Source organism: Anguilla anguilla, chromosome 8 (assembly GCF_013347855.1).
Source record: "Anguilla anguilla isolate fAngAng1 chromosome 8, fAngAng1.pri, whole genome shotgun sequence".
NCBI classification, from domain to species: Eukaryota; Metazoa; Chordata; class Actinopteri; order Anguilliformes; family Anguillidae; genus Anguilla; species Anguilla anguilla.
Window position 1 is genome coordinate 39206270 of NC_049208.1, and position 18071 is coordinate 39224340.

General features: G+C 53.4%; 1 protein-coding gene across 1 annotated transcript in view; it reads right to left on the reverse strand.

Moving 5' to 3' along the window:
• Positions 1 to 18071, reverse strand: part of vps50 (VPS50 EARP/GARPII complex subunit) — a 131498-nt gene that overhangs the window by 102136 nt on the left and 11291 nt on the right. The window contains exons 4-9 of the mRNA XM_035429341.1: positions 17776 to 17847; positions 11169 to 11222; positions 6151 to 6221; positions 5701 to 5818; positions 4032 to 4067; positions 3578 to 3660 (exon numbers count right to left, since the gene is read on the reverse strand). Coding sequence (XP_035285232.1) covers positions 3578 to 3660; positions 4032 to 4067; positions 5701 to 5818; positions 6151 to 6221; positions 11169 to 11222; positions 17776 to 17847 — 434 coding nt within the window. The remainder of the gene's footprint in view (positions 1 to 3577; positions 3661 to 4031; positions 4068 to 5700; positions 5819 to 6150; positions 6222 to 11168; positions 11223 to 17775; positions 17848 to 18071) is intronic.

Consider the following 18071-nt stretch of genomic DNA (forward strand, 5'->3'; position numbering starts at 1 on the left):
CACAGCCGGAGCGCCGCGGGGTCGGGTCGTCCCGCGGGTCACGTGACGCCGCCGCCGATCCGAAGAACCGCCCCGGGGGGCTTTGAACGACTCTGATTTACACGTGCTGAGATCGGCATTACGAGCGAGCGTCGACGCAAGTGCGGCTTTCAGATTTAGTTGCAAAAAAAAGAAAATTATAAAATGATAATTACTGCGTGATTTTTACGGGCAGTTTTCACTCTGCCTGTCTTCGTTACGCTCGTTCTTTTTCTGAACAGTCAGGACGAACGCTGAATGAAAATCGGTCACCGTTGAAAAGCCGTGCGAATTCAAGCACGTGCTTCCTGAACGGTACAGCTGCTTCTCCGTATTTAACAGGGACCAGGGACGTTTGTCCCCAGGGACCAGGGAAATGTGTCCCTAAAACAAGAGGAATGAGGAGGTCAGTACTGGGGTGTGGAGAATTCAGCTGGCCACTGAGCAAGAATAGCATTCCCTTGTTAGGAGACGGAGCAACCAAAAGCCAGAGCAGGTGAGGAGAGAAATCAGGAAAACCAGAGCATGTGAGGATAGAAATCAGGAAAAGCAGAGCAGAGAAATCAGGTTTTGTTGTGTGGGCTTATCGATCTGAGCTGGGCTTGTTTGCCATACAGCACTTCACGTGTATACTGCAGGAACAAAACCCCACAGAGCCTGGCCCCCCTTCCCCCACACCGCAGTTTCAAAGAGGGAAGGGATCAGCGGGGGCCCGCGGGTCTGGAGCTCGCCTGTGAGGAGGATACGTCCCCTCTCCTCTCTCGAAGGCCTAATTGGCGAGAGTCACCGGCGACGCCCGTCCTTTCATTCCAGGGCACGGCCGCACCCCCCCCTCCGCTCAGAATCGATTTGAGGAGGCGGCGCTCGGCGGGGGACGTAATTACCCGAGGAACGGCGGGAACGGCCGGCCCGGGATCCCCGAAACGCGCTCGTGGTCCCCCCCCCCCCCAGCCAAACACCCCGCAGCTGTCCGAGGCCACCCCCCCAATCAGCGGCACTCAGCGGCGGGCACCCAAGCGTAATTAAAGCGCCCCGAGCCCTCGCTCCGTGCGGCGGGGCGGCGCCGAACAGCGCGGCGTCTCCGCAGCGCGCCGAGCGATCCCCTCGCCGACCCTCCCTCGCGTCCCGCCCGCAGCGAAGCCCCGAATAATTACCCCCACGCCGCCGGTTCAGTCCACTCACTTACGGACAGGGCCACAGACTTCCGTACGCAAACGTGAGTAATACAAAAATAATACATCATCACAGTGCCGCTGGTTCATTCCACTCACTCACGAACGGGGCCACAGACTTCCGTACGCAAACGCGAATAATAGAAATATAATACACCATCGCAATAATATATAATCGGGCAACCGATCCAGGATCCATGCAAAAGCATGGTTATTTCATCTTAGTGAGGAAGAGGAGGAGAATTTCTGCCTGTCCTTTGAATAGCTGCCGGAGATAATTGGTACCCGATTCCTCTCCCCTGGGTCGGCGGGGAAAGGCAGGCTTCGCCGACACCGTCCCGCGAACGTGCCTAATCCCGGGATCCACGCTTTCCCCCCTCCCCCCTCCCCGAGACTCCGCACCCCGGTGAGACAACCGAAAGACTTCAGGCGGCGGGGGGGGGGGGGGGGGGCGGCGAGCAGAGATCCTCCTCCACGACCGATTCGGAGCTTAAAGGGAGAGGCGCCATTTCGCGGCGCACACACAGCGACGAGAGCGGAGGTCACGGCTGCAGAGGCTCGAGGTGAACGCGGTGCGCGGCAAAGCTCCACGGCGACAAGCGCTCAAACTCGGCCGTAAAAACACACGCGCGCACCGCAGAGGACCCAGCCGTTTTCTATACGCCTCCTAATGCGGCCTTTCAGAGAAAATTCTGGAAATGTTTCCGTTGGCTGACCGAGGAAGCCGCTCCGCCGAGCCGCAGTATCGCTCCGCGCTCCTAGTTATGACCGATTCACGCGAGCGTTCGCGGGAATATGAGAGCGGGTCCAACGCTGTCATCGTGAAACTCGGAAAACAGCGCAGTTACTTTAACTGTCGCTAATAACCCACAGGATCACAACTCTGATCCAGACTGTGATCCATCCTGGACGTTCAGACGCTTAGAAAACATACCAGTGACATAAATGTGGACATTGACGCGGACACGGACACGGTAGAGTGTACAGACTGTGTGGTCGCAGCAGAGCACATGCTGAAAAACAAGACCTACAACCCTACAGTCGCTGAATAAATCTGAAATATTTAAAGGATTTAAAGAACACATCCCTTTGCTTAAAATGTGGCCCTTGGGAGTTACGGACTAAACCAGGGGTGTCAACCTCCAGTCCTGGAGGGGCCACACAGTGTCTGCGGGTATTTGTGATTTCCTTTCAATTAGCAGCCAATTAAGGCCTTGGGAACCAGATGTGTGGTCTCTTTAAGCCAATCAATGACTGAAATGAATCACTCCTGCTGAAATGCACCAAAAAGCAGCAGACGCTGCGGCCCTCCAGGAGTGGAGTTTGACAACCCTGGACTAAACTATGGTTTGAGTGATTATATCCCCCCCCCTCCCCCTCCACTTAATCCCCAACGAGCAAGGACATCTCTGTAAGCAGCGATAAGCCTGGCCAATCAGTCTGCGCGCGGCGGCTGCAGCAGCCGGTAATAGCTCGGCCAATCGATAGCCGCCGCGAAGCCGGCCGGCGTCGTTTACCGAGAGCATTACCAGGAAGCGCGACCCCCCCCCGGCGCCTCCCCTCGGGGGCGGGCCCCTGAAGAAAACAAGAGCGGGCCATTAGCCGGATTCAAAGGCCCATCGCCCCGTCAGCGCGCGAGAGCCACCGTCAGCGCGCGACGGCGTCGCCCGGGGCGACCGGCGCTCCGCGCTCCTCTTTCTACAGCCCGCGCTAGAGGGCTACGAGTGGAGCTGGTGAGCCTTGGGGGGGGGGCGAGAACGTCAATCTAAAAACGCAGCGCAGGCGAGGACGGCATTCGGGGGGCCCGGCGGCGCGGCGAGGCTTTAAATTAAAACCGCTGGAGCTCCAACCTCCAATCCATCAGCCGCCGGCTGTTTTAATGGAGCGCGCCCGGGAGAACCAGCGCCTGGGGGGGGGGGGGGGGGGGGGGCGGGGGGGCGGAGCTTCTCACCGCACCGCGCTCAGAGCGGCTGAGAAACGCGGGGCCGCCGGGTCCCCTCGCGCAAAAAGCAGGCCACGCCTTCTGCCGCGCGAAGACGGGATCCGAACCGTCGCGTTCGCCGACCGAGCCGAGCCGAGCCGAGACCGGGAACACGTCGCTTTACCAAACCCCCGATTGGGCAGTCAGGGTTCTGCTGTCAATCACTTCCACGGGCCAATCGACATCCTTCGCCCTACAACAAAGGGAGTTTGATTGGCCCATGGGAAAACCGACTTCAAATCAGGGAGCGGGCCGTAACTCGGCTCATTTTGGAATTCAAGAGGCCTCGCTCTCTCCTGTGTCACCAACAAATTCCCGCTGTTGCTAGGGCTACCGGCACACAAAAGAGGAAAAGAGACAGTAAGCTTCTGCAAGCATGCTGACTCCCACAGGGCGCCTCACATACCTTATGCAGCTATAGTGTTTGAACGTGCTGGCGGCTTTTTGGCATTCCAAGCATAACTGTATTGCACCTGGATAATCTTCCTCCTGCAAAATACAGCAAGACTCAGGTCAAAGGCATTCTTTTTTTCTTTCTTTTTTTTTCTTTTTTTATCGCACCAAATGCAGTGATGCTAAAACCTGCCAAAATAACTGAGGTCACTGACACAGACAAAATGATAGCAAATGCATCCGACGCGCTCATAAAAATACATCAGGCATACACTACATCTGATTCCACTGGCCAAACAAAGTGAAAGTAATTTACTGTGACTGCATTGAGCACACAACACTTGAGAGCGCTTGAAAGAATGGCTCCAGTCTGTGTAACGGGAATGATTTGTCACCGGTTACATCTTCTGAATTGTGCGACCGGTACGACTGCAAGATTGGATTTTATTTTCCACCGCTGCACCTACCTCCAACATTTCGCTCAATCTCACATCAGTCCTTTGCTGGAAAACAAGAAAAAAGAGCATTTTAGCAATAATTGTTTGCAAAGTTATTATGCAATCAATACACATCCTCCACTCAATCCGATAATAACAAATTAAGCATTAAAGGGAAGCATTACAAAAAAGGAGATTTTTTACAGCGTAGAGCGGATTTTCATTTCTAGAAAACCAAAAGCAAATTTTTTTCTGTTAAATTGCATTTCATTAAATTGTCCTCAAGTGGTGTAACCACAATGCAGGGTTATTAAGACATCCGTTTCAGAACCCAGACATCGAGATCACACAAGATGCCCGGGAGCAGCACTGAGAACAGAACTTTGTACAGATGCAATAGGCCTGGGTGAGTCAGCACAAAAAATTAGCCTGATTCTCAGAGGCTGTCTTTAATTCACGCCCCCTCTGTTATTCAGCCAATTAACCGACAGTATTACTGTTTGTAACAAAGATCTGAAGTAACAAAAACAAAGCTGAACTGTAATGACATGTCAAGATCGTGTATTTTAACCGAACGACAAATTTTATTTTAACCACAGCGTTCTGTAAGAATGACCAGGGCAAAAAAAAAAAAAACAGGCTTCATCCGGATGAAAAACATTTCTGTTTCAGTTTCGCAGCCTCCGTTCGCTCAGTCCTTTCAGAGATCATTTCCCAAAAACACAAGACGATCCACTTAAGAGGTTAGAGCGGAGCTCTGCAATTTTTTTTTATTGACAACGCGCCCTACCGGAAGAAAGAAAGAAAGCGCTCTTCTGGAAAGCGGAGGCATTTCTTTTCGCTAGCTGAGAAACGCTCTCTCTCTCTACACAGGAGGATCCCGGTCAACGAGCGATGATTGGTCCCGCGCATCATCCGCGCTCTTTCTGCGGAACCCTAATCAGCCGCGATTCAAAAACCCGATGGGCTGTTCGGCGGCGATAAAGGGGTCGCTCGGCACGGGAGATTACGTTTCTCAAACGCGGAGCGTCGTTAGATTTTCAGCGCGCACGTACAATAAAAATTTAAACAGTTGGATTTTTTTTCTTCCCGCATCAGGAGGAATATTCAAATTTCGACTCGCCGCCCCTACACTCCATTATAAACGCGAATAACGCACCGCACCATCGTGAGCGCAGTTCAGAGCCAGGTGAGGAAATCTGAGACGCTGACGCGACATAGCTCAGGAGGTAAGAGCGGTTGTCTGGCATTCGGAGGGGTTGCCGGTTCGATGCCCCGCCCTGGGCGTGTCGAAGTGTCCCTGAGCAAGACACCTAACCCCAAATTGCTCCCAACGAGCTGACTGGTACCTTGCATGGCAGCCTTTCACCGTTGGTGAGTGTGTGAATGGGTGAATGAGAGGCATCAATTGTAAAGCGCTTCGGATAAAAGCGCTATATAAAAATGCTAATTTACCATTTCATGTTAAATGTCAGCCTGACTTGCAAATATCACAGTATGTATGTCATCGGTAAAGCCGCTTCACACATAAAAACGGTACGGCGTATCAGGCATGAAACACACATGGCACGCCGCCAGCGGCGACAGACAGCGGTGACAGACAGCGGTGACAGACAGCGGTGACAGCCGCCGTCGCCTGAGCTGGGTGACGGCGGGAAATTGGCGCTCTCATCGTGTCTGGCGGACAGGGAGGCGGTACCAGGGTCTTTATGGTCCTCAGCGATTTCAGCAGGCCCGTCAGCAGCTGCCTCCTCCTCTGATTGGCCAGGAGCCCCAGGCTGGCTCCGGTGAAACCCTCCTTTGCCAGACTCAGCTGCCTGGGGGGGGGGGCAGAGTGTGACAGAAGCCTTAAACGCTGAGCACTGAGTGCACACTATCAAGCTCCCGGTGCTGCAGTATGTCTTTCAGCCTCGTAGCATCATAGCAACAAACATGGCAACCCAATCTGAGTGGCAGGCCAGAAACCAACAGAGGCCTCATTCAGACCATACTGTATGTACAGCTCTTCAAACAAAATAACATACATGTGCGCACACACTCTTATTTGACTTTCAAATCATTCGCCGCGCCTAAGAGCACATCACTGCTATCATACAGGGAACTGGTTTTGAACACGGCGTATTTCTTTGTTTTTTTCTCACGCGCTCACCTTCTCGCGTTGGTGCAGATCACCGCCGCCAGCTGCAGGTTGGTCTGCAGAGAAGTCACCCGCTCCAGCTCCTGAAAGAGTGCAGCCTTTTCAAAATCCGTCGCATTTCATAATCAAAGGGTACGTATTCAACACACACGGTGCTACGCGGTACATGTGACACAGAGATGCGAAGGGTAATTAATTCACAGCTACTAAAAAAGCACTATGTGTAACTGGCTATGCCTGTAGCATATATTAGCAAACGATGGCTAATTATCACCACTGTGTCACTAATTATCTCATTCATCTTCTTTTTATTATTAATATAACCATTATTACTAGCAGTGGTACAAGTAGTACTGTTCATCATAATAATAATAATAATAATAATAATAATAACTGCAACCTGTTAAAGTAGTGGTAAAGAAGTAATTAAAGTTTCATGATTTAAATTTATAATTTATAGGCAATAAAACATAATAGCTGTAAAAGTGTTGAGATGCTAAATCCCACTGGCCCTTTAAATAATGGGTAATGCACAACCGATTTCAAATGGCTAAAACATTCAGCACGCAACAAATACTTACTTGTGAAAAAGCCATTGGCAGGTATGACGGACATGGCCACAGGCCTACCGCAAAAGGCTACAAACTCAGTTTGCCCACCGTTGCGCAAAAAAAGTCATTTTTTAAAGACCTTTTAAAGACTCGATCCTGTAGTCACAGACCGAGTCCCGCACCCGGGATGCCGGAAGCAATGTTTCTCTCTCTGGTCGCAAAGAAAACACGAAAAAAGGGAGTCTGTTCATCAGGCGCATCTTGTTTTCCGTTTGCTCGTTTTCACACAAGAAATACAAAGATAACGCCTGCTTGAGCTCAGAAAAACGCTCGCTTCTGTACAACGCCGGCCTGTTAGCCCCGTCTTTGCTGTTTCTTTATTATAAAGCAGTGGTGTCAAACTCGTTGCAATGCGGGTCACCATAGACGTCGGGTCACCATTGTGCACAAACCTGCATCCCTGATTCAGCAAATAATTTAACTAATTATATAATCAAGATCTGAGGCTGGAATGAAAACCTGCATACACATGGCCCTCCATGGCACGAGTTTGACACCACTGTTATAAAGCGCCTGCTGTTCTGAGGTAATGCGTGAAGCCAACCTGAATAGAGATACTGCGTTCACAAAGAGGACATCGTAACCGCGTCACGTTAAGGAAATAGCAGACAACGTTCTCTTGCCACGCCCCTGAAAATCCCGTCGTGAGTTTCGTGAAAACTTGAAAACGGGAAACGCTCGGTTGAGCTGTCGCCCTCCCGCGCGCGTAGCAACGACGAGCTTAATTATCGAGAAGCGTCGCGACGAGGGGCGAAGACATTTTTCCTTTCTTCGTCCCCCGGACTCCGTCTGGCAGGCAGCGCGGCGACGTCTTCGAAACGAGCTGAGCCCTTATCAGGGAGGGGGGGGGGGACAGCACCGCCGACTCCAGCTGGGGCACCGGCGATAACCCCCGCCCCAGAAGAGCTCTTCCGCCCGCGGAGGACCGGCGAGTGCCCTGCCGCGGTCGCTGCCGCGGTCGCCGGTCTGAATACCAGACGGCGGATTAGAGCACCGTTTCCCCTGACCACATACCGAACTCGCCAACACGGGGGTGAGGAGAGTTCACAGAGAACCGTCCCTCCCTCTGCTTGCGGCCAAACAAAAGCCGACGTTCAGAACAGGACACGCAGCGGCTAACGTGGATTTTAGGGGATTTTTTGTCACTGTCACATTTATCGGTTTTCAAGATCTGGGCAAAACCCGGGGAAAAAGCCCGGTCTTTGTGTGATCACCGCACGCGCCCGCCTCCGACCGCCGTTCAATTTGTGACACAATGGCGGCTCTCCCCATGCGGCCTTACACTGGTCTGCGACTCCCGCGAGAACATCAAGCCGATTTGATTTTATTTACTCTTCAGGCGAGGCTCAAGTGGTGACCCCCCTGTGACCAAGGCCTGTGACTACAAGTAACTAGTGTGAGCCTTCCTATAATGGAAATATCAGCTATTTTTTTTTGACAAGAGACATGGGTTTTTGTAATGTCCTGTAGTGTACACAAGACATAGCAACCCTGTAAGAGAGCCTTCTCACTCCTAAACCCAGAGCGCTCTCTCCTCTTCTGACCTGCTCTCCAGCGCAAGCTAACATTTTCCCCCCACTTTGTAGCAATCCCAACGGATGAAACCCATAATAATTTGGCCTTGGGATGCTAACAGCTGGATTGGGCAGAGAGCCAAGACGCTTAGTGAAAGTCTACAGGGAGCGCTGAGTGTGTGTATGAAAGAGCATAATAACGGCTAATTATAAAACTAATAATAATAATCTGCCGCGGTGCCATTTCAGCGGCAGGCCTGAGCTTGCTGGAGCTGGCCTGCCTCCTCCACTCCCACTCCCACCGCACTCCTGTGAACAGCGGCTGACCTTCAAACGCACCTCCCGCGGTCCGAATACTTCTGCCGACCGCGAGCACGCAAAAACCGTGATCAGAACTAGCCAGGAATCGCACACGCACAATGACTACAATTTGAAGTCACAGAAAAAAATTCAATATTCACCAAACATTTGTGCAGAAAGGCATTCGCAGACATACTGTGTGTAGCAAAAGGGTTGCCCCAGGGCTACAAATTCACAAACTGCCCACGATTGCACAGAGGGTCCATTTTTGAAGAACACCACGTCAAAATTAGTATTTGGGCAGACTTACGCATTGTCTGTGTTCTGGGCAATGGATTTTTCACAAAGAACAGTGACAAAGCAAAATTTAATGAAGTACAGCCTGTTTCCTACTTACAATTAGCGAGGATCAGAATGGTCTCAATCGTTTTCGGCTCCAGTAAAACTTGTCAATAGCAGTTCAACCGCGAGACAAAACGCCATGCCGGCAATTAAGCCTGCTGAGAGAAGTGGCAGCTTTTACAGCTTATTGGCGATGGGCTGCGTTTCTGAGGCACCAAGCAAGGTCACCGCGATGTCTCCACCAAGGTCACCGCCATGTTCAGTCGCAGGAGACCGTTTGGTGCTGATGTATTCACTGCAGCAGCGTGACCCCTGCACGTTACACGCGCCGGCGTCCTCAGCACTGGAGCCGCAGCGGGCGGGGTCCGAACGCAATACGCCCAATGAGGAACGGCCACGACGGCAGCGGACGCCCCCTACCGCGACGGTACGAGCGGACGACCGCCGGAGTCGTCGTCGTAACCGCGGGCGCGAGCAGCGCGGCCACGCCGCCGGCGGACGAGTTCGCCACGGAAACAGCGAGGTCCCGCCGGTTTCTGACGCCGCGGCCGTAACTGACAGACGAAGCCAGGGGGCGCTAATAATCGAAAACGGAGGCCCGGATCCGGGGCCCGCATTTTTATTTTATTCTATTCTATTTTATTTATTTATATTTTACAGTCTTTGGTGTGTGGGCTGATAGATGGCTCAATTACAGCGTCACTGTTGCGGGCCACTGACCCAGAGATATTGCAGCCTCTTTCTAATTTGAGAATTCAATTCTTACTCTCTTAACCCCCCGGCCCCCCCGAACGACGTCAGGCCAATAAAACGGCCGAGGCGTTTGCCGTTATCAGCTCCCGGTAAAACGGTAAATATATAAATAAATAAATAAATAAATAAATAAATAAATACTGTCTTGTTCGCTGAAAGGCAATTAGTCGTCCTGCCTGCTTGACACTTTGAAAAACCGTAATGCGGTCTTTGGAGAGAGGCTGTGCGTAACTCTCCCGAAGGCAGCGCACTTTAAATCTGCAGGTGATGGCTGCCCTTGGTTTCTCCGCATCCAAGACACATATCTTTTCTTCTCCTTCCGTTTTAATTCAATACGCTTTATTGACACCAAATGCGTACAGTGAATTCTGCCAAATCATTTACATGCAGCTAGTTTTAAATAAAAATAAAAAAGTACCGCAAACATTTTAACTAAAGAACATTACAATTACAACAATACTGGTAAGGGAAACAATGAAATAAACCTCCTCCTGCTCCTCACAGGTAATGCGCAAACCCTCATACTGATGTTCAGTCCGTAGCGTAGCATAGCGGCTGCACTCCCGGGGGAGGGGCGAGGCTAATTACCAGCAGCCCCTTCCGCACAGTGTGCAGAAGTGTGCAGCAGTGTGGGCAGCAGGCAGGGAGAGCTGGGCTGATAACGCAGGGGGAGCGCAGCAGCGCAGCGGAAGCTAGCCCCCCCCCCCCCCACCCCGGCCTCACGCACCTGTAAAACCACACGGGCCCCCCGGGGTCCCCCTCAGCGCGACCAATCAGGACAGGTCGGTCAGACAGGAGTTAACCGCCATCCAATCGAGTTTTTAAAAGACCGAGTTTCCACGATTAAGAGCACCGCCCGCGCCTGATCAAAGGCTTTCCACCAAAGGCTAAGTTCCAAAAAATAAAAAAATCTCTAGTTGAGAGGGACCCCATTATGGATCAGAGGAAGCGCTGCTGGGAGTTTGTGGAGAGAGGGGGAGGTAACTGGCTTTCTTCTGCCTCCACTTTGATCCGGAAAATAGAACGTGACCGTCCCAGATAATGGATAGAGCCCCCGCCGTCCCACGGCAGTACGCGCTACCGGCAAACCGGCGCTCGACTTCCACGAGCTCGCGCGAACAGGAATCACTTCCGAATATTTCTGATATCGCAATGACACTGTTAGGCGTTACACGTGAGCTGGGACATCGTCAGGCCAACTAAAAAGACTGATTTGCCTAAGGCAAGTTATCTGCTCATCTTAAGCAGATATTATGCTCTTATATTATGATATTATGATATTATGCTCATCTAAACACACTTTCAAGGCCATCACGAAACAGAGTCGCCTTTCGCAAAACTACTCGCGCAAGCCGACCGCGGGGAATCAGAGAGAGAATTCTCTTTGCGTTCGCGCCCCGCGCGCTTTGGGGCTTCGCCGCTGCTGTAAGGGAAAGACGTTCGGAACGGGGTGTCAGACATTCAACTTCTGAAAAGGCGAGTGAAAGTCAGCTTCCGACGGCGCGCTTACCTTGACGTAGGAGGGCTGCTTCTCCAGGATGAGGTCGGCCACCTTCTTGGAAACCTGCGGAGAGAAGACCGCACCCCCGGGTCAAAGAGCGTTCCGGAAGGACGGAGTGTGGCACAGTGGGTAAGGAACTGGGCTTGTAACCGAAAGGTCACAGGTTCGATTCCCAAGTAAGGACACTGCCGTTGTACCCTTGAGCAAGGTACTTAACCTGCATTGCTTCAGTATATATCCAGCTGTATAAATGGATACAATGTAAAATGCTATGTAAAAGTTGTGTAAGTCGCTCTGGATAAGAGCGTCTGCTAAATGCCTGTAATGTAATGCAATGTAATGGAAGCGTGGCCCCGTGCCGGCTGCCCACAGCGGCGCCCGGTCTGAGCGCTGGGCCCACGCGGGGCTGGCGGGGCTGGCGGCAAGGCAGTGCGTGAGGAGCGCTCGCTCTAGAGAGAAACTGCGACGAGATGCGCAGCTGCAGGCAAACAAACTGCAACAGCGGCGTGGGGAACGGCTGCCGTTACGAACCGTTAGAAACAGAAGGTTTAATCGAACTTAACTGCTGAAAGCACCTGCGTGTTCATTTGGAACTGCGATAATGCCACTTCGGCTTGCTTCACAGCCTGCATTATGATCTCATTGCAGGTTATAGGAAATCAACAGCACCCAACAAATCAGAGAAGAGAACTGAACGAGGCCTAGGGGTGTAAAATAAATTAATACCAGTCAAATCGAATGCCGCAATAACCCCTTATTTGAACATATAGTTAAATGCAAAACAACTGGGACAGTGACACAATGTTTTTTTTTTTTTTTGCTTTGGCTACGTACTCCAGCGCATTGGACTTGAAATGAAACAATGAATATGAGGTTAAAGACTGTCCACTTTAATTTGAGGGACTGTACAACCCTATTGGGTGATCTGTGTAGGAATTACAGCTAAATCCAATGTGCTTGGAGTTCAGAGGCAAAACAAAAAAAAAACTGTGTCAGTCTCAAAACCTTTGCTTTGTATGTCAAACTACAATATATTAAGGTGGATAATAGAAACGCTCATTAGGTGGGTCACAGGTTCAACTACACTACATGAGGGATAAAGAACTGAGTGGCAACGTGTTGTGTCTTTTTTATATGGTCCGCTAGTATTGCCTTCACTTTTTCTTGCAAGTGTCCACCTCTAGTGTGTTTTTCTAAAAGGAAAAAAAAAGAAATGGGCATACTTGGAAAAAAGTGACATACACTAAGTGGTAAAACTTTCCTTCTACTTGACACATTAACAACAAGGTCAAAACAAAGTGATCAGAGTGCCCAACCATCCGTCTGAAGAAGAGGCATAATTGGCACTGGTGCAGCTTAGACCTCGACTTTTCCATGAGGAAATAGCTACTGCGCGCGGTACGACTCAAACGAAGGTCGCTCGGCCTTTCGCACCGGTCCAAACAGAAGACCGGTCCGAAAAGAGAAAAACGCAAACGAGCCTTCCGCACGTTTGACCGAACGGGAGCCGCGGCCACCCGCGTCCTAAAGCGCCGCGTCCGGCCCGTTAGCATCGCGGCGCAGCCGGGCCGCTCCAGACCGCAGAGGGCGGGGAAAGGTCAGACCGCAGCCGAAATCACGACTCCGGAGAGAGGGAGAGAGAGAGAGGGAGAGAGGGAGAGAGAGGGGGGGGGGAGAGAGACGCGATTTATTCAGCGGCGCGCTGGCCGAGCGCTAGGAGGCCAAACCCTGGGCGAATTCCCCCCCCCCTCGTTAGGCATTCACATCGCCTCTGCAGCGCGCGATAATAACACGGATCTACGGAAACCCCCCAGGGAGAAAACACACAATCGCAACACAAATGAGGCACGTTATTAAACGCCGCTGTAGCCTATTAAAGGAATCGCATTACGCTAGATTCCGTTAGCTCGACGCGTTCCGCGCGCTCAGCAGAGTCCCGTCTCGGCTTTGAACTCGCAACCCCCCGGTTTGCGCAAACGCACGTCCTCCCCCCCCCCCCCACCCCCCCGACGAGGACGCCGCCGCGCCGCCCGCTTTGATTACCCCCCGGGAGGGAGCGGGCCCGGACCGCGGAAGGAAAGGGAGGCCATCTGCAGTCAACAGTCAGAAAAACAGAGCCGGGGGGGAGACTCTCTGCGCTCTGCGGAAGAACGCGCTTCCGCCGCCGCGCTGGCCGGAGAGAGGGGCCCGAGCAGGGTTCCGGGAACCAACATCTTGTCACCGTCTGGCGAACAAAATTTTTTTGGTACGGGAACAAAAAAGTGGGAGGGAGAGAGAGGGTGGAAATCATTCTCGGCGCGGGGCGCCCGATTCGGCCTTTAACGGTCCCGCTGGGCGGCGGCTAGGACGGCGCCGTAAATACACATTTATCGTCCGCTTAATCACACGGGTCCCCCGAGCCTCCCCTCCGAGACCCCGCCAGCAGCCCGACACAGGCAGGACCAGCGCGTGCCTCTCTGTCGGGCCGCGGACGAGTCTAACTCTGAAGCCTTCGACACACCGTCTCACTTAGCGGTGGGCGGGGGGGGGGTTTTAAAGCAGGGTCCGCAAGGCACAGTCTGCCACACGTATTAAGGACGTGTGCCTTCTAGGAGATAACGGGCTGGCAAGGCCTCAAACCTGAGACGCGTGGCAGCTCTCCGGGTTTGATCGGGCCCGCTGCGCCACCTACTGGCTGACGAGGGCGTTGCGCTCTCTCTCCGCAACATCTGCAGTCTGGGAATTGGGGAATCGACAGCGACAGAGGACATAACCTAACCCTAACCCTAACTTAACATCAGAGGCGGGGTCCAGCGAGACCAGAACCACCGAACACACCGTGGCAAAGCAGCTACGAAAGGCTGAAGCTAGCAAAGCTGTCTTTCTGATCACGAGGAAAGCGTGCCTGAGCAACGCACCCCGCCGCATCAGTCAGCCGCGAGACGGGCAGCTTCCCTACTCTCGGGTTCGACCAACAGCGAGCCAATCGTTTCTTCAGTTTCACAGCCGTGATGAACCAATCGTTTCCCTTCAGAGAGTTCCGCAGAGGCCAAACGGCGCTTCCGCACGGGGAGCAAACCGAAGCCCCGGAATCTGTTCGGCAGCAACGGAAGCGGCGCCGCCGCCAACCTGCGGCTATCGGTCAGGTTCACCGGCGAAAGGCATGTAGAAACAGAGCGCGAGCGGACGCCGCTCTGAATCTCCGTTCTGAGAACGGGCAAAACGTTAAGCGACGACAACCGAAAAATTTCCCGGCCAACGGCCCGGTTCTCTAAGGGCGAGGGTTCTCTCAGGCAGAGCGAAAACCCCCAAGACGATTCCGCTCGCGTCCGCCGGGGCCGACCGCCGTAACCAGCAGACGAACAGAGCGTCGCCGCCCCGACCGCGAACGTGTTTTTTTTTTTTGCGGCCCCCCGTGAAATCGTTGGGGATTAATCGGCACGGCCCTCAGAACGCAGGAGAAAAAGAACAACCCGGACGGCGTTACCTAAAAAAAAAAACAAAAGCGGCGTTTACGCACTCGAAACGGAATCGAATTATCTGCGGGGAAGATTAAATCTTTTCTGCTAAACGTTTTCGGGGACGGAAAGCGAACAAAAAAAAACAAAAAAAAGATTCAAAGGATATCAGATTAGAAAGAGCCACTTAAGAAGCCAATCAGCTATGCAGAACTGAAGGAGTCTCATTTGCATGGCTTCGCCTCCCCGCCACTTCTCCCTGGAGACAACGACGCGGAGAGCAGATAGCTTCGGCGTCTGTCAAACAGGCCGTCTGAATTTCAACAACAGCTACCTAATTTTAGGAAAGACAACAGAAATAAGCGGTCCGTGTCAACGTACAGGCGGCCCAATGGAGAACTGGACAGGTTCTATCTGAAGGAAGGATGATTAGCCGCGGTTGGGATGCGTTCCTCAGCCGTTCGCTTTGAGACCGGCCTTGCGAAAGGACTCTAATGCCGACCTAATCCTGTTTCACGGAAACCACGGATCCCCTCCACTTCAAAGAAGCGGTGCCCGGTGACCACGGACACCGGCTAACCCCCCGAAAACATCCCAGCCAGTCTCCGTTTGCACACTCTGGAAGCAGAGGCAGTCCGTCGGTCTGTCTGTCTGTCTGTCTCTCTCCCACTCTCCCTCCCACGTGCTCTCTCTCTCTCTCTCTCTCTCTCTCGATTGCGTTACACGCCTGCAACACCCTCACCGCAGACAGCCAATTACTTCTGCAGCCAGCCATGGCAGCAAGTTTCCAATTAAGCGGCAGAATGAGGCATTACGGACGGAACCACAGCAATCTCTGACGGCTACGCCGGGAGCCCGCAGCAAATAAGGCGCCCGGTCGAGAATGGTATTTATTTACCCGAGAGCCACAGCCCCCCCCCCCCCACCCCTGAAAAAGAAACTGCCCAATTTAGAACGGATTCTGCCCACGGGGGGGGGGGCCGTGACCTATCGACGGACGAAGCCGAACTGCCCCGGCGACACGTCTCCCCGTCCAGGAAGTCTCCCCCCCCGTTCTCCTTTCCCTTAAAAATGCCACCGAAAATGTGACATTCGGGGCGGTTCAGAGGCGCGCGTCGTTAAAATTCCCCCCGCTCCGCTCGGCCACCGCCCCCCCATCGCCATCGGCCTCGGGCAGCCTCCTCCCACGGCCCGGGAAGAAAAAGGCATTTGGTAAAGGGCGGCGGCCGCGCCCGCCCTTTTACCTTTTACCGAAAAAGGCAGGAGCGTGCCGCTCTCCACCGGGGCGTTCGCCGGGGGCGCACGCCGGTCACGCGGCCGCCCGTGCCCTCGGGGTCACCCGTTCCGCTCAGTACGCGGGGGCGTTTAAAAAAAAAAAAGAAATTCTGGGAAACAGAACATTTCAATCTCCAGTGTAAAATGTGCTCCGACGGTAGCACAGGCAATATTACCCAGTTTGAGCACGCACTGGGGAATTTTCTAGCGTTGCTTAATATCAGAGGCTTAGCCCCAATGGGGGGGGTACAGGGGCAACTTGTGGACCAGGGGGTGCTTCAGCTGGAAATGTGCCTCCCCCCTCCCGTCTCCCCCATCCACTCCCGCCTACGCTCCTGATCACACAGCTGCCCCGTCTCCAGGAGAAAGAATACGACAAACGAACCGCGCGTTGCCTTCCCTGCGCACTGGGGAGTTTTCTGTTGCGCGCACTCGTCCTTAATGAGACATACTGGGTTATTAGCATCGCGAGAACGAAGCATCCATTATACACCCGAGCTCGCCGCCGGGATCCTGTCGCTCCTCCGCGCTCCGAGCAGGAAAACACTTCAGTCTGGAGTCACGACCGGACCCCTCTCTCCCTCCCTCTCTCCCCCTCTCTCTCTCTCTCTCTCTCTCCCTCCCTCTCTCCCTCTCTCCCACTCTCCCACTCTCCCTCCCTCTCTCCCTCTCTCCCCCTCTCCCACTCTCCCTCCCTCTCTCTCTCTCCCTCTCCCTCCCTCTCTCCCTCTCCCCCTCTCTCTCTCTCTCTCTCTCTCTCCCTCTCCCTCTCTCTCACTCCCCCTCTCTCCCTCTCTCTCTCCCTCTCTCCCTCTCTCCCTCTCTCTCTCTCCCTCTCTCCCTCTCTCTCTCTCCTCTCTCCCCCTCTCTCTCTCTCTCTCTCTCTCTCCCTCTCCCTCTCCCTCTCTCCCTCCCTCTCTCTCTCTCTCTCTCCCTCACCCACCCCACCTCCCTCTCTCTCTCTCTCTCGAACGTCCCTGGCGTGGGAGATACCTGAGCGGAACGCAACACGCTCGCCGGGTATTTATCCATCTCCGAAACAAGACATCAAAGACCGCTACGCCGCAACAATGGCGGCCGTTAGCGAAGCGCTGAGAGCCCCTCTCCGCCCCCTGGCACGGGTCACCCGGGATTCAGCCAGCGAGGGGCTGGGGCTGGGGATCAGTTTCGCCCAGCGCTCGCGGGGGGGAGACAGATAGCGAGAGGCTGTCAAATGGCTTCAGGTCTCCCGGGATGGATTTTTTTTGTTTACATCGAAGTCGCTGCATCTTCTCGGAAGATTGGTGGCAGGGGCGGAGGGGGGGGGGGGGAAGGGGGAGAAGGGGGGGGGTACGCAACTGACAAGAGGTATATCAATCCGAGTATTCGGGCAGCGATGCGGACGGCCGTCCCCTCCTAGGTGCAGGGCCTTATCTCCCGCCCCCTCCATCCCCGCCTCGGGCTTGTCAAACTGCTTCCTGACAAGGTCACATTACTCAGGTTTGGGGGGGGGGGGGGGACACGTCCTCTCCTGCTGTGACACTCGAAGTAGAGACAGGGAAAAAAAGTTATTTCCTTGTTTAAAAACAGGCTTTTAAACGGTGAAATAAGTTTTTCTCCTTTCTCTGCTTCGTGCGGACGGAGTTCTTTTTTTTTTCTTTTTTTTTTTTTCAGCCACTGTTTTAAATTCCGTGACCCTCGATTGTTTCAGCAAAGTGGCACCGGAGTCGTCGCTTACTGTCCTTCGGGCCCCGCTGCCGAGGTAACCTCAGGATCGATAAGACAGACGCAGCTCCGCGAGGCTCTCAGATCTGCTCACGGCTGCGCGTTTCGTCATTCAGAATCAGGCTCAAACAGAGAGGGACGATCAGTGTGACTGCACATGCTCAGCCCTGTATTACGCATTCATGGACCTGCTCACTTACCGCAGCCTGCTGGCTCTTCAGTTTGTCCCTGTATTCCTCCAATTCTTGAAGGTTAAGATCCGGTGGCAGTTTCTGGAGGCGCATAAACAACACAATTAACTTCCCAAGCGCTGAAGGGAAATCACAAATTGGCCTCAGTGCTCGGGCTGTGATTTTTTTTTTTTCTTCCTCCGCTATTCGGAACCGTCGATCGTGTCCGCGAGGACAACGGCTCAGCTAGCTGCAACCGCGCAAAGAACGCCAGTGCTCCTCGGACGCATCGGTCTGGAAACCGGCGATTATTTTACATTCTGCGG